The 22490-nt window shown below is 51.4% G+C and overlaps 1 protein-coding gene across 1 annotated transcript in view; it reads right to left on the reverse strand.

Annotated features, from left to right (window-relative positions):
• The window catches only part of LOC129829423 (filamin-A-like), a 313184-nt gene that overhangs the window by 132818 nt on the left and 157876 nt on the right, over window positions 1–22490 (reverse strand). The window contains exons 38-39 of the mRNA XM_055891112.1: window positions 21309–21461; window positions 20943–21065 (exon numbers count right to left, since the gene is read on the reverse strand). Of these exons, the coding sequence (XP_055747087.1) occupies window positions 20943–21065; window positions 21309–21461 (276 nt within the window). The remainder of the gene's footprint in view (window positions 1–20942; window positions 21066–21308; window positions 21462–22490) is intronic.

Below are 22490 nucleotides of genomic sequence, written 5' to 3' on the forward strand. Positions count from 1 at the left end.
GTCACCTGGCCCACCATGTCTGCTATGCTGATCTCTGTTAACACACACACAGGGTTAACAGCTTCCTGGACCTGACCAGACGGACTGGTCACCTGACCCACCATGTCTGCTATGCTGATCTCTGTTAACACACACACAGGGTTAACAGCTTCCTGGACCTGACCAGACGGACTGGTCACCTGACCCACCATGTCTGCTATGCTGATCTCTGTTAACACACACAGGGTTAACAGCTTCCTGGACCTGACCAGACGGACTGGTCACCTGACCCACCATGTCCGCTATGCTGATCTCTGTTAACACACACACACAGGGTTAACAGCTTCCTGGACCTGACCAGACGGACTGGTCACCTGACCCACCATGTCTGCTATGCTGATCTCTGTTAACACACACACACAGGGTTAACAGCTTCCTGGACCTGACCAGACGGACTGGTCACCTGACCCACCATGTCTGCTATGCTGATCTCTGTTAACACACACACAGGGTTAACAGCTTCCTGGACCTGACCAGACGGACTGGTCACCTGACCCACCATGTCCGCTATGCTGATCTCTGTTAACACACACACACAGGGTTAACAGCTTCCTGGACCTGACCAGACGGACTGGTCACCTGACCCACCATGTCCGCTATGCTGATCTCTGTTAATCACACACAGGGTTAACAGCTTCCTGGACCTGACCAGACGGACTGGTCACCTGACCCACCATGTCTGCTATGCTGATCTCTGTTAACACACACACAGGGTTAACAGCTTCCTGGACCTGACCAGACGGACTGGTCACCTGACCCACCATGTCCGCTATGCTGATCTCTGTTAACACACACAGGGTTAACAGCTTCCTGGACCTGACCAGACGGACTGGTCACCTGACCCACCATGTCCGCTATGCTGATCTCTGTTAACACACACACACAGGGTTAACAGCTTCCTGGACCTGACCAGACGGACTGGTCACCTGACCCACCATGTCTGCTATGCTGATCTCTGTTAACACACACAGGGTTAACAGCTTCCTGGACCTGACCAGACGGACTGGTCACCTGACCCACCATGTCCGCTATGCTGATCTCTGTTAACACACACACACAGGGTTAACAGCTTCCTGGACCTGACCAGACGGACTGGTCACCTGACCCACCATGTCTGCTATGCTGATCTCTGTTAACACACACACAGGGTTAACAGCTTCCTGGACCTGACCAGACGGACTGGTCACCTGACCCACCATGTCCGCTATGCTGATCTCTGTTAACACACACACACAGGGTTAACAGCTTCCTGGACCTGACCAGACGGACTGGTCACCTGGCCCACCATGTCTGCTATGCTGATCTCTGTTAACACACACACAGGGTTAACAGCTTCCTGGACCTGACCAGACGGACTGGTCACCTGACCCACCATGTCTGCTATGCTGATCTCTGTTAACACACACACACAGGGTTAACAGCTTCCTGGACCTGACCAGACGGACTGGTCACCTGACCCACCATGTCTGCTATGCTGATCTCTGTTAACACACACACCACAGGGTTAACAGCTTCCTGGACCTGACCAGACGGACTGGTCACCTGACCCACCATGTCTGCTATGCTGATCTCTGTTAACACACACACAGGGTTAACAGCTTCCTGGACCTGACCAGACGGACTGGTCACCTGACCCACCATGTCTGCTATGCTGATCTCTGTTAACACACACACAGGGTTAACAGCTTCCTGGACCTGACCAGACGGACTGGTCACCTGACCCACCATGTCCGCTATGCTGATCTCTGTTAACACACACACACAGGGTTAACAGCTTCCTGGACCTGACCAGACGGACTGGTCACCTGACCCACCATGTCCGCTATGCTGATCTCTGTTAATACACACAGGGTTAACAGCTTCCTGGACCTGACCAGACGGACTGGTCACCTGACCCACCATGTCCGCTATGCTGATCTCTGTTAACACACACACAGGGTTAACAGCTTCCTGGACCTGACCAGACGGACTGGTCACCTGACCCACCATGTCTGCTATGCTGATCTCTGTTAACACACACAGGGTTAACAGCTTCCTGGACCTGACCAGACGGACTGGTCACCTGACCCACCATGTCCGCTATGCTGATCTCTGTTAACACACACACACAGGGTTAACAGCTTCCTGGACCTGACCAGACGGACTGGTCACCTGACCCACCATGTCTGCTATGCTGATCTCTGTTAACACACACACACAGGGTTAACAGCTTCCTGGACCTGACCAGACGGACTGGTCACCTGACCCACCATGTCTGCTATGCTGATCTCTGTTAACACACACACAGGGTTAACAGCTTCCTGGACCTGACCAGACGGACTGGTCACCTGACCCACCATGTCCGCTATGCTGATCTCTGTTAACACACACACACAGGGTTAACAGCTTCCTGGACCTGACCAGACGGACTGGTCACCTGACCCACCATGTCCGCTATGCTGATCTCTGTTAATACACACAGGGTTAACAGCTTCCTGGACCTGACCAGACGGACTGGTCACCTGACCCACCATGTCTGCTATGCTGATCTCTGTTAACACACACACAGGGTTAACAGCTTCCTGGACCTGACCAGACGGACTGGTCACCTGACCCACCATGTCTGCTATGCTGATCTCTGTTAACACACACAGGGTTAACAGCTTCCTGGACCTGACCAGACGGACTGGTCACCTGACCCACCATGTCCGCTATGCTGATCTCTGTTAACACACACACACAGGGTTAACAGCTTCCTGGACCTGACCAGACGGACTGGTCACCTGACCCACCATGTCTGCTATGCTGATCTCTGTTAACACACACACAGGGTTAACAGCTTCCTGGACCTGACCAGACGGACTGGTCACCTGACCCACCATGTCTGCTATGCTGATCTCTGTTAACACACACAGGGTTAACAGCTTCCTGGACCTGACCAGACGGACTGGTCACCTGACCCACCATGTCCGCTATGCTGATCTCTGTTAACACACACACACAGGGTTAACAGCTTCCTGGACCTGACCAGACGGACTGGTCACCTGACCCACCATGTCTGCTATGCTGATCTCTGTTAACACACACACAGGGTTAACAGCTTCCTGGACCTGACCAGACGGACTGGTCACCTGACCCACCATGTCTGCTATGCTGATCTCTGTTAACACACACAGGGTTAACAGCTTCCTGGACCTGACCAGACGGACTGGTCACCTGACCCACCATGTCTGCTATGCTGATCTCTGTTAACACACACACACACACACACACAGGGTTAACAGCTTCCTGGACCTGACCAGACGGACTGGTCACCTGACCCACCATGTCTACTATGCTGATCTCTGTTAACACACACACACACAGGGTTAACAGCTTCCTGGACCTGACCAGACGGACTGGTCACCTGACCCACCATGTCTACTATGCTGATCTCTGTTAACACACACACAGGGTTAACAGCTTCCTGGACCTGACCAGACGGACTGGTCACCTGACCCACCATGTCTGCTATGCTGATCTCTGTTAACACACACAGGGTTAACAGCTTCCTGGACCTGACCAGACGGACTGGTCACCTGACCCACCATGTCTGCTATGCTGATCTCTGTTAACACACACACACACAGGGTTAACAGCTTCCTGGACCTGACCAGACGGACTGGTCACCTGACCCACCATGTCTACTATGCTGATCTCTGTTAACACACACACACACAGGGTTAACAGCTTCCTGGACCTGACCAGACGGACTGGTCACCTGACCCACCATGTCTACTATGCTGATCTCTGTTAACACACACACACACACAGGGTTAACAGCTTCCTGGACCTGACCAGACGGACTGGTCACCTGACCCACCATGTCTGCTATGCTGATCTCTGTTAACACACACACAGGGTTAACAGCTTCCTGGACCTGACCAGACGGACTGGTCACCTGACCCACCATGTCTGCTATGCTGATCTCTGTTAACACACACAGGGTTAACAGCTTCCTGGACCTGACCAGACGGACTGGTCACCTGACCCACCATGTCTGCTATGCTGATCTCTGTTAACACACACACACAGGGTTAACAGCTTCCTGGACCTGACCAGACGGACTGGTCACCTGACCCACCATGTCTGCTATGCTGATCTCTGTTAATACACACAGGGTTAACAGCTTCCTGGACCTGACCAGACGGACTGGTCACCTGGGCCACCATGTCTGCTATGCTGATCTCTGTTAACACACACACAGGGTTAACAGCTTCCTGGACCTGACCAGACGGACTGGTCACCTGGGCCACCATGTCTGCTATGCTGATCTCTGTTAACACACACACAGGGTTAACAGCTTCCTGGACCTGACCAGACGGACTGGTCACCTGACCCACCATGTCCGCTATACTGATCTCTGTTAACACACACACACAGGGTTAACAGCTTCCTGGACCTGACCAGACGGACTGGTCACCTGATCCACCATGTCTGCTATGCTGATCTCTGTTAACACACACACAGGGTTAACAGCTTCCTGGACCTGACCAGACGGACTGGTCACCTGACCCACCATGTCCGCTATGCTGATCTCTGTTAACACACACACACAGGGTTAACAGCTTCCTGGACCTGACCAGACGGACTGGTCACCTGACCCACCATGTCTGCTATGCTGATCTCTGTTAACACACACACAGGGTTAACAGCTTCCTGGACCTGACCAGACGGACTGGTCACCTGACCCACCATGTCCGCTATGCTGATCTCTGTTAACACACACACACAGGGTTAACAGCTTCCTGGACCTGACCAGACGGACTGGTCACCTGACCCACCATGTCTGCTATGCTGATCTCTGTTAACACACACACAGGGTTAACAGCTTCCTGGACCTGACCAGACGGACTGGTCACCTGGGCCACCATGTCTGCTATGCTGATCTCTGTTAACACACACACACAGGGTTAACAGCTTCCTGGACCTGACCAGACGGACTGGTCACCTGGGCCACCATGTCTGCTATGCTGATCTCTGTTAACACACACACAGGGTTAACAGCTTCCTGGACCTGACCAGACGGACTGGTCACCTGGGCCACCATGTCTGCTATGCTGATCTCTGTTAACACACACACACAGGGTTAACAGCTTCCTGGACCTGACCAGACGGACTGGTCACCTGGGCCACCATGTCTACTATGCTGATCTCTGTTAACACACACACACACACAGGGTTAACAGCTTCCTGGACCTGACCAGACGGACTGGTCACCTGACCCACCATGTCTGCTATGCTGATCTCTGTTAACACACACAGGGTTAACAGCTTCCTGGACCTGACCAGACGGACTGGTCACCTGACCCACCATGTCCGCTATGCTGATCTCTGTTAACACACACACACAGGGTTAACAGCTTCCTGGACCTGACCAGACGGACTGGTCACCTGACCCACCATGTCTGCTATGCTGATCTCTGTTAACACACACACAGGGTTAACAGCTTCCTGGACCTGACCAGACGGACTGGTCACCTGACCCACCATGTCTGCTATGCTGATCTCTGTTAACACACACACACACACACAGGGTTAACAGCTTCCTGGACCTGACCAGACGGACTGGTCACCTGGGCCTCCATGTCTGCTATGCTGATCTCTGTTAACACACACAGGGTTAACAGCTTCCTGGACCTGACCAGACGGACTGGTCACCTGACCCACCATGTCTGCTATGCTGATCTCTGTTAACACACACAGGGTTAACAGCTTCCTGGACCTGACCAGACGGACTGGTCACCTGACCCACCATGTCTGCTATGCTGATCTCTGTTAACACACACACACAGGGTTAACAGCTTCCTGGACCTGACCAGACGGACTGGTCACCTGACCCACCATGTCTGCTATGCTGATCTCTGTTAACACACACACAGGGTTAACAGCTTCCTGGACCTGACCAGACGGACTGGTCACCTGACCCACCATGTCTGCTATGCTGATCTCTGTTAACACACACAGGGTTAACAGCTTCCTGGACCTGACCAGACGGACTGGTCACCTGACCCACCATGTCTGCTATGCTGATCTCTGTTAACACACACACAGGGTTAACAGCTTCCTGGACCTGACCAGACGGACTGGTCACCTGGGCCACCATGTCTGCTATGCTGATCTCTGTTAACACACACACAGGGTTAACAGCTTCCTGGACCTGACCAGACGGACTGGTCACCTGACCCACCATGTCTGCTATGCTGATCTCTGTTAACACACACAGGGTTAACAGCTTCCTGGACCTGACCAGACGGACTGGTCACCTGGGCCACCATGTCCGCTATGCTGATCTCTGTTAACACACACACACAGGGTTAACAGCTTCCTGGACCTGACCAGACGGACTGGTCACCTGGGCCACCATGTCTGCTATGCTGATCTCTGTTAACACACACACACAGGGTTAACAGCTTCCTGGACCTGACCAGACGGACTGGTCACCTGACCCACCATGTCTGCTATGCTGATCTCTGTTAACACACACACACAGGGTTAACAGCTTCCTGGACCTGACCAGACGGACTGGTCACCTGGGCCACCATGTCCGCTATGCTGATCTCTGTTAACAGACACACAGGGTTAACAGCTTCCTGGACCTGACCAGACGGACTGGTCACCTGACCCACCATGTCTGCTATGCTGATCTCTGTTAACACACACACACAGGGTTAACAGCTTCCTGGACCTGACCAGACGGACTGGTCACCTGACCCACCATGTCCGCTATGCTGATCTCTGTTAACACACACACACACAGGGTTAACAGCTTCCTGGACCTGACCAGACGGACTGGTCACCTGGGCCACCATGTCTGCTATGCTGATCTCTGTTAACACACACACAGGGTTAACAGCTTCCTGGACCTGACCAGACGGACTGGTCACCTGACCCACCATGTCTGCTATGCTGATCTCTGTTAATACACACAGGGTTAACAGCTTCCTGGACCTGACCAGACGGACTGGTCACCTGGGCCACCATGTCTGCTATGCTGATCTCTGTTAACACACACACACAGGGTTAACAGCTTCCTGGACCTGACCAGACGGACTGGTCACCTGACCCACCATGTCTGCTATGCTGATCTCTGTTAACACACACACAGGGTTAACAGCTTCCTGGACCTGACCAGACGGACTGGTCACCTGACCCACCATGTCTGCTATGCTGATCTCTGTTAACACACACACACAGGGTTAACAGCTTCCTGGACCTGACCAGACGGACTGGTCACCTGGGCCACCATGTCCGCTATGCTGATCTCTGTTAACACACACACAGGGTTAACAGCTTCCTGGACCTGACCAGACGGACTGGTCACCTGACCCACCATGTCTGCTATGCTGATCTCTGTTAACACACACACACAGGGTTAACAGCTTCCTGGACCTGACCAGACGGACTGGTCACCTGACCCACCATGTCCGCTATGCTGATCTCTGTTAACACACACACACACAGGGTTAACAGCTTCCTGGACCTGACCAGACGGACTGGTCACCTGACCCACCATGTCTGCTATGCTGATCTCTGTTAATACACACAGGGTTAACAGCTTCCTGGACCTGACCAGACGGACTGGTCACCTGACCCACCATGTCTGCTATGCTGATCTCTGTTAACACACACACAGGGTTAACAGCTTCCTGGACCTGACCAGACGGACTGGTCACCTGGGCCACCATGTCTGCTATGCTGATCTCTGTTAACACACACACACACAGGGTTAACAGCTTCCTGGACCTGACCAGACGGACTGGTCACCTGACCCACCATGTCTGCTATGCTGATCTCTGTTAACACACACACAGGGTTAACAGCTTCCTGGACCTGACCAGACGGACTGGTCACCTGACCCACCATGTCTGCTATGCTGATCTCTGTTAACACACACACAGGGTTAACAGCTTCCTGGACCTGACCAGACGGACTGGTCACCTGGGCCACCATGTCTGCTATGCTGATCTCTGTTAACACACACAGGGTTAACAGCTTCCTGGACCTGACCAGACGGACTGGTCACCTGACCCACCATGTCTGCTATGCTGATCTCTGTTAACACACACAGGGTTAACAGCTTCCTGGACCTGACCAGACGGACTGGTCACCTGACCCACCATGTCTGCTATGCTGATCTCTGTTAATACACACAGGGTTAACAGCTTCCTGGACCTGACCAGACGGACTGGTCACCTGACCCACCATGTCTGCTATGCTGATCTCTGTTAACACACACACAGGGTTAACAGCTTCCTGGACCTGACCAGACGGACTGGTCACCTGGGCCACCATGTCTGCTATGCTGATCTCTGTTAACACACACACACACAGGGTTAACAGCTTCCTGGACCTGACCAGACGGACTGGTCACCTGACCCACCATGTCTGCTATGCTGATCTCTGTTAACACACACACAGGGTTAACAGCTTCCTGGACCTGACCAGACGGACTGGTCACCTGACCCACCATGTCTGCTATGCTGATCTCTGTTAACACACACACACAGGGTTAACAGCTTCCTGGACCTGACCAGACGGACTGGTCACCTGACCCACCATGTCTGCTATGCTGATCTCTGTTAACACACACAGGGTTAACAGCTTCCTGGACCTGACCAGACGGACTGGTCACCTGACCCACCATGTCCGCTATGCTGATCTCTGTTAACACACACACAGGGTTAACAGCTTCCTGGACCTGACCAGACGGACTGGTCACCTGACCCACCATGTCTGCTATGCTGATCTCTGTTAACACACACACACAGGGTTAACAGCTTCCTGGACCTGACCAGACGGACTGGTCACCTGACCCACCATGTCCGCTATGCTGATCTCTGTTAACACACACACACACAGGGTTAACAGCTTCCTGGACCTGACCAGACGGACTGGTCACCTGACCCACCATGTCTGCTATGCTGATCTCTGTTAATACACACAGGGTTAACAGCTTCCTGGACCTGACCAGACGGACTGGTCACCTGACCCACCATGTCTGCTATGCTGATCTCTGTTAACACACACACAGGGTTAACAGCTTCCTGGACCTGACCAGACGGACTGGTCACCTGGGCCACCATGTCTGCTATGCTGATCTCTGTTAACACACACACACACAGGGTTAACAGCTTCCTGGACCTGACCAGACGGACTGGTCACCTGACCCACCATGTCTGCTATGCTGATCTCTGTTAACACACACACACAGGGTTAACAGCTTCCTGGACCTGACCAGACGGACTGGTCACCTGACCCACCATGTCTGCTATGCTGATCTCTGTTAACACACACACACAGGGTTAACAGCTTCCTGGACCTGACGAGACGGACTGGTCACCTGACCCACCATGTCTGCTATGCTGATCTCTGTTAACACACACAGGGTTAACAGCTTCCTGGACCTGACCAGACGGACTGGTCACCTGACCCACCATGTCTGCTATGCTGATCTCTGTTAACACACACAGGGTTAACAGCTTCCTGGACCTGACCAGACGGACTGGTCACCTGACCCACCATGTCTGCTATGCTGATCTCTGTTAATACACACAGGGTTAACAGCTTCCTGGACCTGACCAGACGGACTGGTCACCTGACCCACCATGTCTGCTATGCTGATCTCTGTTAACACACACACAGGGTTAACAGCTTCCTGGACCTGACCAGACGGACTGGTCACCTGGGCCACCATGTCTGCTATGCTGATCTCTGTTAACACACACACAGGGTTAACAGCTTCCTGGACCTGACCAGACGGACTGGTCACCTGACCCACCATGTCTGCTATGCTGATCTCTGTTAACACACACACAGGGTTAACAGCTTCCTGGACCTGACCAGACGGACTGGTCACCTGGGCCACCATGTCTGCTATGCTGATCTCTGTTAACACACACAGGGTTAACAGCTTCCTGGACCTGACCAGACGGACTGGTCACCTGACCCACCATGTCTGCTATGCTGATCTCTGTTAACACACACAGGGTTAACAGCTTCCTGGACCTGACCAGACGGACTGGTCACCTGACCCACCATGTCTGCTATGCTGATCTCTGTTAACACACACACACAGGGTTAACAGCTTCCTGGACCTGACCAGACGGACTGGTCACCTGACCCACCATGTCTGCTATGCTGATCTCTGTTAACACACACACAGGGTTAACAGCTTCCTGGACCTGACCAGACGGACTGGTCACCTGGGCCACCATGTCTGCTATGCTGATCTCTGTTAACACACACACAGGGTTAACAGCTTCCTGGACCTGACCAGACGGACTGGTCACCTGACCCACCATGTCTGCTATGCTGATCTCTGTTAACACACACAGGGTTAACAGCTTCCTGGACCTGACCAGACGGACTGGTCACCTGACCCACCATGTCTGCTATGCTGATCTCTGTTAACACACACACACACACAGGGTTAACAGCTTCCTGGACCTGACCAGACGGACTGGTCACCTGACCCACCATGTCTGCTATGCTGATCTCTGTTAACACACACACACACACAGGGTTAACAGCTTCCTGGACCTGACCAGACGGACTGGTCACCTGACCCACCATGTCTGCTATGCTGATCTCTGTTAACACACACACACAGGGTTAACAGCTTCCTGGACCTGACCAGACGGACTGGTCACCTGACCCACCATGTCTGCTATGCTGATCTCTGTTAACACACACCACACACAGGGTTAACAGCTTCCTGGACCTGACCAGACGGACTGGTCACCTGACCCACCATGTCTGCTATGCTGATCTCTGTTAACACACACACACAGGGTTAACAGCTTCCTGGACCTGACCAGACGGACTGGTCACCTGACCCACCATGTCTGCTATGCTGATCTCTGTTAACACACACAGGGTTAACAGCTTCCTGAACCTGACCAGACGGACTGGTCACCTGACCCACCATGTCTGCTATGCTGATCTCTGTTAACACACACACAGGGTTAACAGCTTCCTGGACCTGACCAGACGGACTGGTCACCTGACCCACCATGTCTGCTATGCTGATTTCTGTTAACACACACAGGGTTAACAGCTTCCTGGACCTGACCAGACGGACTGGTCACCTGACCCACCATGTCTGCTATGCTGATCTCTGTTAACACACACACAGGGTTAACAGCTTCCTGGACCTGACCAGACGGACTGGTCACCTGACCCACCATGTCTGCTATGCTGATCTCTGTTAACACACACACAGGGTTAACAGCTTCCTGGACCTGACCAGACGGACTGGTCACCTGACCCACCATGTCTGCTATGCTGATCTCTGTTAACACACACACAGGGTTAACAGCTTCCTGGACCTGACCAGACGGACTGGTCACCTGGGCCACCATGTCTGCTATGCTGATCTCTGTTAACACACACAGGGTTAACAGCTTCCTGGACCTGACCAGACGGACTGGTCACCTGACCCACCATGTCTGCTATGCTGATCTCTGTTAACACACACAGGGTTAACAGCTTCCTGGACCTGACCAGACGGACTGGTCACCTGACCCACCATGTCTGCTATGCTGATCTCTGTTAACACACACACACAGGGTTAACAGCTTCCTGGACCTGACCAGACGGACTGGTCACCTGACCCACCATGTCTGCTATGCTGATCTCTGTTAACACACACACACAGGGTTAACAGCTTCCTGGACCTGACCAGACGGACTGGTCACCTGACCCACCATGTCTGCTATGCTGATTTCTGTTAACACACACAGGGTTAACAGCTTCCTGGACCTGACCAGACGGACTGGTCACCTGACCCACCATGTCTGCTATGCTGATCTCTGTTAACACACACAGGGTTAACAGCTTCCTGGACCTGACCAGACGGACTGGTCACCTGACCCACCATGTCTGCTATGCTGATCTCTGTTAACACACACACAGGGTTAACAGCTTCCTGGACCAGACTAGACGGACTGGTCACCTGGGCCTCCATGTCTGCTATGCTGATCTCTGTTAATACACACAGGGTTAACAGCTTCCTGGACCTGACCAGACGGACTGGTCACCTGACCCACCATGTCTGCTATGCTGATCTCTGTTAACACACACACACAGGGTTAACAGCTTCCTGGACCTGACCAGACGGACTGGTCACCTGACCCACCATGTCTGCTATGCTGATCTCTGTTAACACACACACAGGGTTAACAGCTTCCTGGACCTGACCAGACGGACTGGTCACCTGACCCACCATGTCTGCTATGCTGATCTCTGTTAACACACACACAGGGTTAACAGCTTCCTGGACCTGACCAGACGGACTGGTCACCTGGGCCACCATGTCTGCTATGCTGATCTCTGTTAACACACACACAGGGTTAACAGCTTCCTGGACCTGACCAGACGGACTGGTCACCTGACCCACCATGTCTGCTATGCTGATCTCTGTTAACACACACACAGGGTTAACAGCTTCCTGGACCTGACCAGACGGACTGGTCACCTGACCCACCATGTCTGCTATGCTGATCTCTGTTAACACACACACACACAGGGTTAACAGCTTCCTGGACCTGACCAGACGGACTGGTCACCTGGGCCACCATGTCTGCTATGCTGATCTCTGTTAACACACACACACACAGGGTTAACAGCTTCCTGGACCTGACCAGACGGACTGGTCACCTGACCCACCATGTCTGCTATGCTGATCTCTGTTAACACACACACAGGGTTAACAGCTTCCTGGACCTGACCAGACGGACTGGTCACCTGACCCACCATGTCTGCTATGCTGATCTCTGTTAACACACACACAGGGTTAACAGCTTCCTGGACCTGACCAGACGGACTGGTCACCTGACCCACCATGTCTGCTATGCTGATCTCTGTTAACACACACACAGGGTTAACAGCTTCCTGGACCTGACCAGACGGACTGGTCACCTGACCCACCATGTCTGCTATGCTGATCTCTGTTAACACACACACAGGGTTAACAGCTTCCTGGACCTGACCAGACGGACTGGTCACCTGGGCCACCATGTCTGCTATGCTGATCTCTGTTAACACACACACAGGGTTAACAGCTTCCTGGACCTGACCAGACGGACTGGTCACCTGACCCACCATGTCTGCTATGCTGATCTCTGTTAACACACACACACAGGGTTAACAGCTTCCTGGACCTGACCAGACGGACTGGTCACCTGACCCACCATGTCTGCTATGCTGATCTCTGTTAACACACACACACAGGGTTAACAGCTTCCTGGACCTGACCAGACGGACTGGTCACCTGACCCACCATGTCCGCTATGCTGATCTCTGTTAACACACACACACAGGGTTAACAGCTTCCTGGACCTGACCAGACGGACTGGTCACCTGACCCACCATGTCTGCTATGCTGATCTCTGTTAACACACACACAGGGTTAACAGCTTCCTGGACCTGACCAGACGGACTGGTCACCTGACCCACCATGTCTGCTATGCTGATCTCTGTTAACACACACACAGGGTTAACAGCTTCCTGGACCTGACCAGACGGACTGGTCACCTGGGCCACCATGTCTGCTATGCTGATCTCTGTTAACACACACACACACAGGGTTAACAGCTTCCTGGACCTGACCAGACGGACTGGTCACCTGACCCACCATGTCTGCTATGCTGATCTCTGTTAACACACACACAGGGTTAACAGCTTCCTGGACCTGACCAGACGGACTGGTCACCTGGGCCACCATGTCTGCTATGCTGATCTCTGTTAACACACACACACAGGGTTAACAGCTTCCTGGACCTGACCAGACGGACTGGTCACCTGGGCCTCCATGTCTGCTATGCTGATCTCTGTTAACACACACACAGGGTTAACAGCTTCCTGGACCTGACCAGACGGACTGGTCACCTGACCCACCATGTCTGCTATGCTGATCTCTGTTAACACACACACACACAGGGTTAACAGCTTCCTGGACCTGACCAGACGGACTGGTCACCTGACCCACCATGTCCGCTATGCTGATCTCTGTTAACACAGGGTTAACAGCTTCCTGGACCTGACCAGACGGACTGGTCACCTGACCCACCATGTCTGCTATGCTGATCTCTGTTAACACACACAGGGTTAACAGCTTCCTGGACCTGACCAGACGGACTGGTCAACTGACCCACCATGTCCGCTATGCTGATCTCTGTTAACACACACAGGGTTAACAGCTTCCTGGACCTGACCAGACGGACTGGTCACCTGAACCACCATGTCTGCTATGCTGATCTCTGTTAACACACACACACAGGGTTAACAGCTTCCTGGACCTGACCAGACGGACTGGTCACCTGACCCACCATGTCTGCTATGCTGATCTCTGTTAACACACACACAGGGTTAACAGCTTCCTGGACCTGACCAGACGGACTGGTCACCTGACCCACCATGTCTGCTATGCTGATCTCTGTTAACACACACACACAGGGTTAACAGCTTCCTGGACCTGACCAGACGGACTGGTCACCTGGGCCACCATGTCTGCTATGCTGATCTCTGTTAACACACACACACACAGGGTTAACAGCTTCCTGGACCTGACCAGACGGACTGGTCACCTGACCCACCATGTCTGCTATGCTGATCTCTGTTAACACACACACAGGGTTAACAGCTTCCTGGACCTGACCAGACGGACTGGTCACCTGGGCCACCATGTCTGCTATGCTGATCTCTGTTAACACACACACACAGGGTTAACAGCTTCCTGGACCTGACCAGACGGACTGGTCACCTGAACCACCATGTCTGCTATGCTGATCTCTGTTAACACACACACACAGGGTTAACAGCTTCCTGGACCTGACCAGACGGACTGGTCACCTGACCCACCATGTCTGCTATGCTGATCTCTGTTAACACACACACAGGGTTAACAGCTTCCTGGACCTGACCAGACGGACTGGTCACCTGACCCACCATGTCTGCTATGCTGATCTCTGTTAACACACACACACAGGGTTAACAGCTTCCTGGACCTGACCAGACGGACTGGTCACCTGGGCCACCATGTCTGCTATGCTGATCTCTGTTAACACACACACACAGGGTTAACAGCTTCCTGGACCTGACCAGACGGACTGGTCACCTGACCCACCATGTCTGCTATGCTGATCTCTGTTAACACACACACAGGGTTAACAGCTTCCTGGACCTGACCAGGCGGACTGGTCACCTGACCCACCATGTCCGCTATGCTGATCTCTGTTAACACACACACACACACAGGGTTAACAGCTTCCTGGACCTGACCAGACGGACTGGTCACCTGACCCACCATGTCTGCTATGCTGATCTCTGTTAACACACACACACACACAGGGTTAACAGCTTCCTGGACCTGACCAGACGGACTGGTCACCTGACCCACCATGTCTGCTATGCTGATCTCTGTTAACACACACACAGGGTTAACAGCTTCCTGGACCTGACCAGACGGACTGGTCACCTGACCCACCATGTCTGCTATGCTGATCTCTGTTAACACACACACAGGGTTAACAGCTTCCTGGACCTGACCAGACGGACTGGTCACCTGGGCCACCATGTCTGCTATGCTGATCTCTGTTAACACACACACAGGGTTAACAGCTTCCTGGACCTGACCAGACGGACTGGTCACCTGGGCCACCATGTCTGCTATGCTGATCTCTGTTAACACACACACAGGGTTAACAGCTTCCTGGACCTGACCAGACGGACTGGTCACCTGGGCCACCATGTCTGCTATGCTGATCTCTGTTAACACACACACAGGGTTAACAGCTTCCTGGACCTGACCAGACGGACTGGTCACCTGACCCACCATGTCTGCTATGCTGATCTCTGTTAACACACACAGGGTTAACAGCTTCCTGGACCTGACCAGACGGACTGGTCACCTGACCCACCATGTCTGCTATGCTGATCTCTGTTAACACACACACACACACAGGGTTAACAGCTTCCTGGACCTGACCAGACGGACTGGTCACCTGGGCCTCCATGTCTGCTATGCTGATCTCTGTTAATAGATACAGGGTTAACAGCTTCCTGGACCTGACCAGACGGACTGGTCACCTGACCCACCATTCTGCTATGCTGATCTCTGTTAACACACACACAGGGTTAACAGCTTCCTGGACCTGACCAGACGGACTGGTCACCTGGGCCACCATGTCTGCTATGCTGATCTCTGTTAACACACACAGGGTTAACAGCTTCCTGGACCTGACCAGACGGACTGGTCACCTGACCCACCATGTCTGCTATGCTGATCTCTGTTAACACACACACAGGGTTAACAGCTTCCTGGACCTGACCAGACGGACTGGTCACCTGGGCCACCATGTCTGCTATGCTGATCTCTGTTAACACACACAGGGTTAACAGCTTCCTGGACCTGACCAGACGGACTGGTCACCTGACCCACCATTCTGCTATGCTGATCTCTGTTAACACACACACAGGGTTAACAGCTTCCTGGACCTGACCAGACGGACTGGTCACCTGGGCCACCATGTCTGCTATGCTGATCTCTGTTAACACACACAGGGTTAACAGCTTCCTGGACCTGACCAGACGGACTGGTCACCTGACCCACCATGTCTGCTATGCTGATCTCTGTTAACACACACACAGGGTTAACAGCTTCCTGGACCTGACCAGACGGACTGGTCACCTGGGCCACCATGTCTGCTATGCTGATCTCTGTTAACACACACAGGGTTAACAGCTTCCTGGACCTGACCAGACGGACTGGTCACCTGACCCACCATGTCTGCTATGCTGATCTCTGTTAACACACACACACACACAGGGTTAACAGCTTCCTGGACCTGACCAGACGGACTGGTCACCTGGGCCTCCATGTCTGCTATGCTGATCTCTGTTAACACACACACAGGGTTAACAGCTTCCTGGACCTGACCAGACGGACTGGTCACCTGACCCACCATGTCTGCTATGCTGATCTCTGTTAACACACACACACACACACAGGGTTAACAGCTTCCTGGACCTGACCAGACGGACTGGTCACCTGACCCACCATGTCTGCTATGCTGATCTCTGTTAACACACACACAGGGTTAACAGCTTCCTGGACCTGACCAGACGGACTGGTCACCTGACCCACCATGTCTGCTATGCTGATCTCTGTTAACACACACACAGGGTTAACAGCTTCCTGGACCTGACCAGACGGACTGGTCACCTGACCCACCATGTCTGCTATGCTGATCTCTGTTAACACACACACACACACACACACAGGGTTAACAGCTTCCTGGACCTGACCAAACGGACTGGTCACCTGACCCACCATGTCTGCTATGCTGATCTCTGTTAACACACACACACAGGGTTAACAGCTTCCTGGACCTGACCAGACGGACTGGTCACCTGACCCACCATGTCTGCTATGCTGATCTCTGTTAACACACACACACAGGGTTAACAGCTTCCTGGACCTGACCAGACGGACTGGTCACCTGGGCCACCATGTCTGCTATGCTGATCTCTGTTAACACACACAGGGTTAACAGCTTCCTGGACCTGACCAGACGGACTGGTCACCTGACCCACCATGTCTGCTATGCTGATCTCTGTTAACACACACACACAGGGTTAACAGCTTCCTGGACCTGACCAGACGGACTGGTCACCTGACCCACCATGTCTGCTATGCTGATCTCTGTTAACACACACAGGGTTAACAGCTTCCTGGACCTGACCAGACGGACTGGTCACCTGACCCACCATGTCCGCTATGCTGATCTCTGTTAACACACACACAGGGTTAACAGCTTCCTGGACCTGACCAGACGGACTGGTCACCTGACCCACCATGTCCGCTATGCTGATCTCTGTTAACACACACACACACACACACACAGGGTTAACAGCTTCCTGGACCTGACCAGACGGACTGGTCACCTGACCCACCATGTCTGCTATGCTGATCTCTGTTAATACACACAGGGTTAACAGCTTCCTGGACCTGACCAGACGGACTGGTCACCTGGGCCTCCATGTCTGCTATGCTGATCTCTGTTAACACACACAGGGTTAACAGCTTCCTGGACCTGACCAGACGGACTGGTCACCTGGGCCACCATGTCTGCTATGCTGATCTCTGTTAATACACACAGGGTTAACAGCTTCCTGGACCTGACCAGACGGACTGGTCACCTGACCCACCATGTCTGCTATGCTGATCTCTGTTAACACACACACACACAGGGTTAACAGCTTCCTGGACCTGACCAGACGGACTGGTCACCTGGGCCACCATGTCTGCTATGCTGATCTCTGTTAACACACACAGGGTTAAGTTCAGAAATGTTCTTCTTTATCTTGTAAAGATCAGTTATGGTATTTTTCTAAGATAGTGATTTATTTTTCTTTAATTGTAATTTCTAAAACAGATTTAACTATTGCTGAGTATGAGATTATTGTTCTCCTGTTTTGTTGTATACCTTAAAGGCATCCCCAGTTATATCGGCAGTCGGCTTTTCTCGGTCTACATTTGTAATGGTAAAAGGTTTTCATTTTTTCATTTCTGTTTTTAATACATTTCAGATCCAGAAGATGTTCATTCTCCAAATTCTGTTGCTAACTGTATTTTCTGTTGGTGTAATTAAGTAGAGCTCTGTCATCCCATCATTAAGCAGAGCTCTGTCATCCCATCATTAAGCAGAGCTCTGTCATCCCATCATTATGCAGAGCTCTGTCATCCCATCATTAAACAGAGCTCTGTCATCCCTTCATTAAGCAGAGCTCTGTCATCCCATCATTAAACAGAGCTCTGTCATCCCATCATTAAGCAGAACTCTGTCATCCCATCATTAAGCAGAGCTCTGTCATCCCATCATTAAGCAGAGCTCTGTCATCCCATCATTAAGCAGAGCTCTGTCATCCCATCATTAAGCAGAGCTCTGTCATCCCATCATTAAGCAGAGCTCTGTCATCCCATCATTAAGCAGATCTCTGTCATCCAATCATTAAGCAGATCTCTGTCATCCCATCACTAAGCAGAGCTCTGTCATCCCATCATTAAGCAGATCTCTGTCATCCCATCATTAAGCAGATCTCTGTCATCCCATCATTACGCAGAGCTCTGTCATCCCATCATTAAGCAGAGCTCTGTCATCCCATCATTAAGCAGAGCTCTGTCATCCCATCATTAAGCAGAGCTCTGTCATCCCATCATTAAGCAGAGCTCTGTCATCCCATCATTAAGCAGAGCTCTGTCATCCCATCATTAAGCAGAGCACTGTCATCCCATCATTAAGCAGAGCTCTGTCATCCCATCATTAAGCAGAGCTCTGTCATCCAATCATTAAGCAGAGCTCTGTCATCCCATCATTAAACAGAGCTCTGTCATCCCATCATTAAGCAGAGCTCTGTCATCCCATCATTAAGCAGAGCTCTGTCATCCCATCATTAAGCAGAGCTCTGTCATCCCATCATTAAGCAGAGCTCTGTCATCCCATCATTAAGCAGAGCTCTGTCATCCCATCATTAAGCAGAGCTCTGTCATCCCATCATTAAACAGAGCTCTGTCATCCCATCACTAAGCAGAGCTCTGTCATCCCATCATTAAGCAGAGCTCTGTCATCCCATCATTAAGCAGATCTCTGTCATCCCATCACTAAGCAGAGCACTGTCATCCCATCATTAAGCAGAGCTCTGTCATCCCATCATTATGCAGAGCTCTGTCATCCCATCATTAAGCAGATCTCTGTCATCCCATCATTAAGCAGATCTCTGTCATCCCATCACTAAGCAGAGCACTGTCATCCCATCATTAAGCAGAGCTCTGTCATCCCATCACTAAGCAGATCTCTGTCATCCCATCATTAAGCAGAGCTCTGTCATCCCATCATTAAGCAGAGCTCTGTCATCCCATCATTAAGCAGAGCTCTGTCATCCCATCATTAAACAGAGCTCTGTCATCCCATCATTAAGCAGATCTCTGTCATCCCATCATTAAGCAGAGCTCTGTCATCCCATCATTAAACAGAGCTCTGTCATCCCATCACTAAGCAGAGCTCTGTCATCCCATCATTAAGCAGAGCTCTGTCATCCCATCATTAAGCAGATCTCTGTCATCCCATCACTAAGCAGAGCACTGTCATCCCATCATTAAGCAGAGCTCTGTCATCCCATCATTATGCAGAGCTCTGTCATCCCATCATTAAGCAGATCTCTGTCATCCCATCATAAAGCAGATCTCTGTCATCCCATCACTAAGCAGAGCACTGTCATCCCATCATTAAGCAGATCTCTGTCATCCCATCACTAAGCAGATCTCTGTCATCCCATCATTAAGCAGAGCTCTGTCATCCCATCATTAAGCAGAGCTCTGTCATCCCATCATTAAGCAGAGCTCTGTCATCCCATCATTAAGCAGATCTCTGTCATCCCATCATTAAGCAAAGCTCTGTCATCCCATCACTAAGCAGAGCTCTGTCATCCCATCATTATGCAGATCTCTGTCATCCCATCATTAAACAGAGCTCTGTCATCCCATCATTAAGCAGAGCTCTGTCATCCCATCATTATGCAGAGCTCTGTCATCCCATCATTAAGCAGAGCTCTGTCATCCCATCATTATGCAGATCTCTGTCATCCCATCATTAAACAGAGCTCTGTCATCCCATCATTAAGCAGAGCTCTGTCATCCCATCATTAAGCAGAGCTCTGTCATCCCATCATTAAGCAGAGCTCTGTCATCCCATCATTAAGCATGATACCGGAGAATGATCCAACATCACTATTGTTGCTATCCAGTAAATTGGAATCCCCATACCTGGGATCTTGAGGCAGGTGTACTGATCTGATCAGCATCTCCTGGATGGTAGAGAGGGTACCTGGGATCTTGAGGCTGAGGTCACACTGGCTGCCCACGTTAGCAACAGATGCTGCTCTCTTCGTCATGGTGATACTCTCCTTCATCCTCCCTTCTCCGGTCACCTTCACTGTGAACGCACTCCCTACACACACACACACACACACACACACACACACACACACACACACACACACACACACACACACACACACACACACACACACACACACACACACACACACACACACACACACACACACACACACACACACACACACACACACACACACACATACTTATTTAAATTGTTCAGATACACAATTTATTATATTATTCAAAAGAATGGACAGACGACTTTATTATGTACTATATTATTATATATTACCTGGTACGTGTTGGTCGGCGAACTTGATGTTGATGATGTAGTTTCCTGGTTCAGTAGGGCAGTAGCTGACCTTACAGGTGCCATCCTCCTGGTCCTCAGTGTTAATGTCCACCTTACTGGGGCCCTCGATGGACAGACTCAGACCCCCATAGCCTACACACAGACACAGACACACAGTGTTAATGTCCACCTTACTGGGGCCCTCGATGGACAGACTCAGACCCCCATAGCCTACACACAGACACAGACACACAGTGTTAATGTCCACCTTACTGGGGCCCTCGATGGACAGACTCAGACCCCCATAGCCTACACACAGACACACAGTGTTAATGTCCACCTTACTGGGGCCCTCGATGGACAGACTCAGACCCCCATAGCCTACACACAGACACAGACACACAGTGTTAATGTCCACCTTACTGGGGCCCTCGATGGACAGACTCAGACCCCCATAGCCTACACACAGACACAGACACACAGTGTTAATGTCCACCTTACTGGGGCCCTCGATGGACAGACTCAGACCCCCATAGCCTACACACAGACACACAGTGTTAATGTCCACCTTACTGGGGCCCTCGATGGACAGACTCAGACCCCCATAGCCTACACACAGACACAGACACACAGTGTTAATGTCCACCTTACTGGGGCCCTCGATGGACAGACTCAGACCCCCATAGCCTGCACACAGACACAGACACACTGTGTTAATGTCCACCTTACTGGGGCCCTCGATGGACAGACTCAGACCCTCATAGACTAAAGCAAATGACATCAAACGTCATCTAAAGTGAAAGTCAAAATCTCAACACACTTCAAGATAAGATAAAATAATAAAAGATAACAGACTAAAATAGAAACTTTAATAATCCCAAATTTGATTGCATCAGCCAATACATACAGTGTTAACAGTAATACAATCAAATGAATAAATAAATCATGAAACAAAAGACAAATTAAGTATGAAATAATTAAAGTAGAAACGATTGTCAAAATTGTTAAAAGGTTAATAGAATTCTGTAAAATGCAACAGCTGAACAATGGATGAAGATATTCCAAACTTTTATTTTTTATTTATTTGATTTATTATCCAGTAGATATTGACTGAATTTTAGCACATAAAACATTGTACTGACAAATATTTAAATGTTCAAGCATTTTTGTGGGAATGTAGAT

The sequence above is a fragment of the Salvelinus fontinalis genome, chromosome 31 (genome assembly GCF_029448725.1).
Source record: "Salvelinus fontinalis isolate EN_2023a chromosome 31, ASM2944872v1, whole genome shotgun sequence".
In the NCBI taxonomy this organism is placed as follows: Eukaryota; Metazoa; Chordata; class Actinopteri; order Salmoniformes; family Salmonidae; genus Salvelinus; species Salvelinus fontinalis.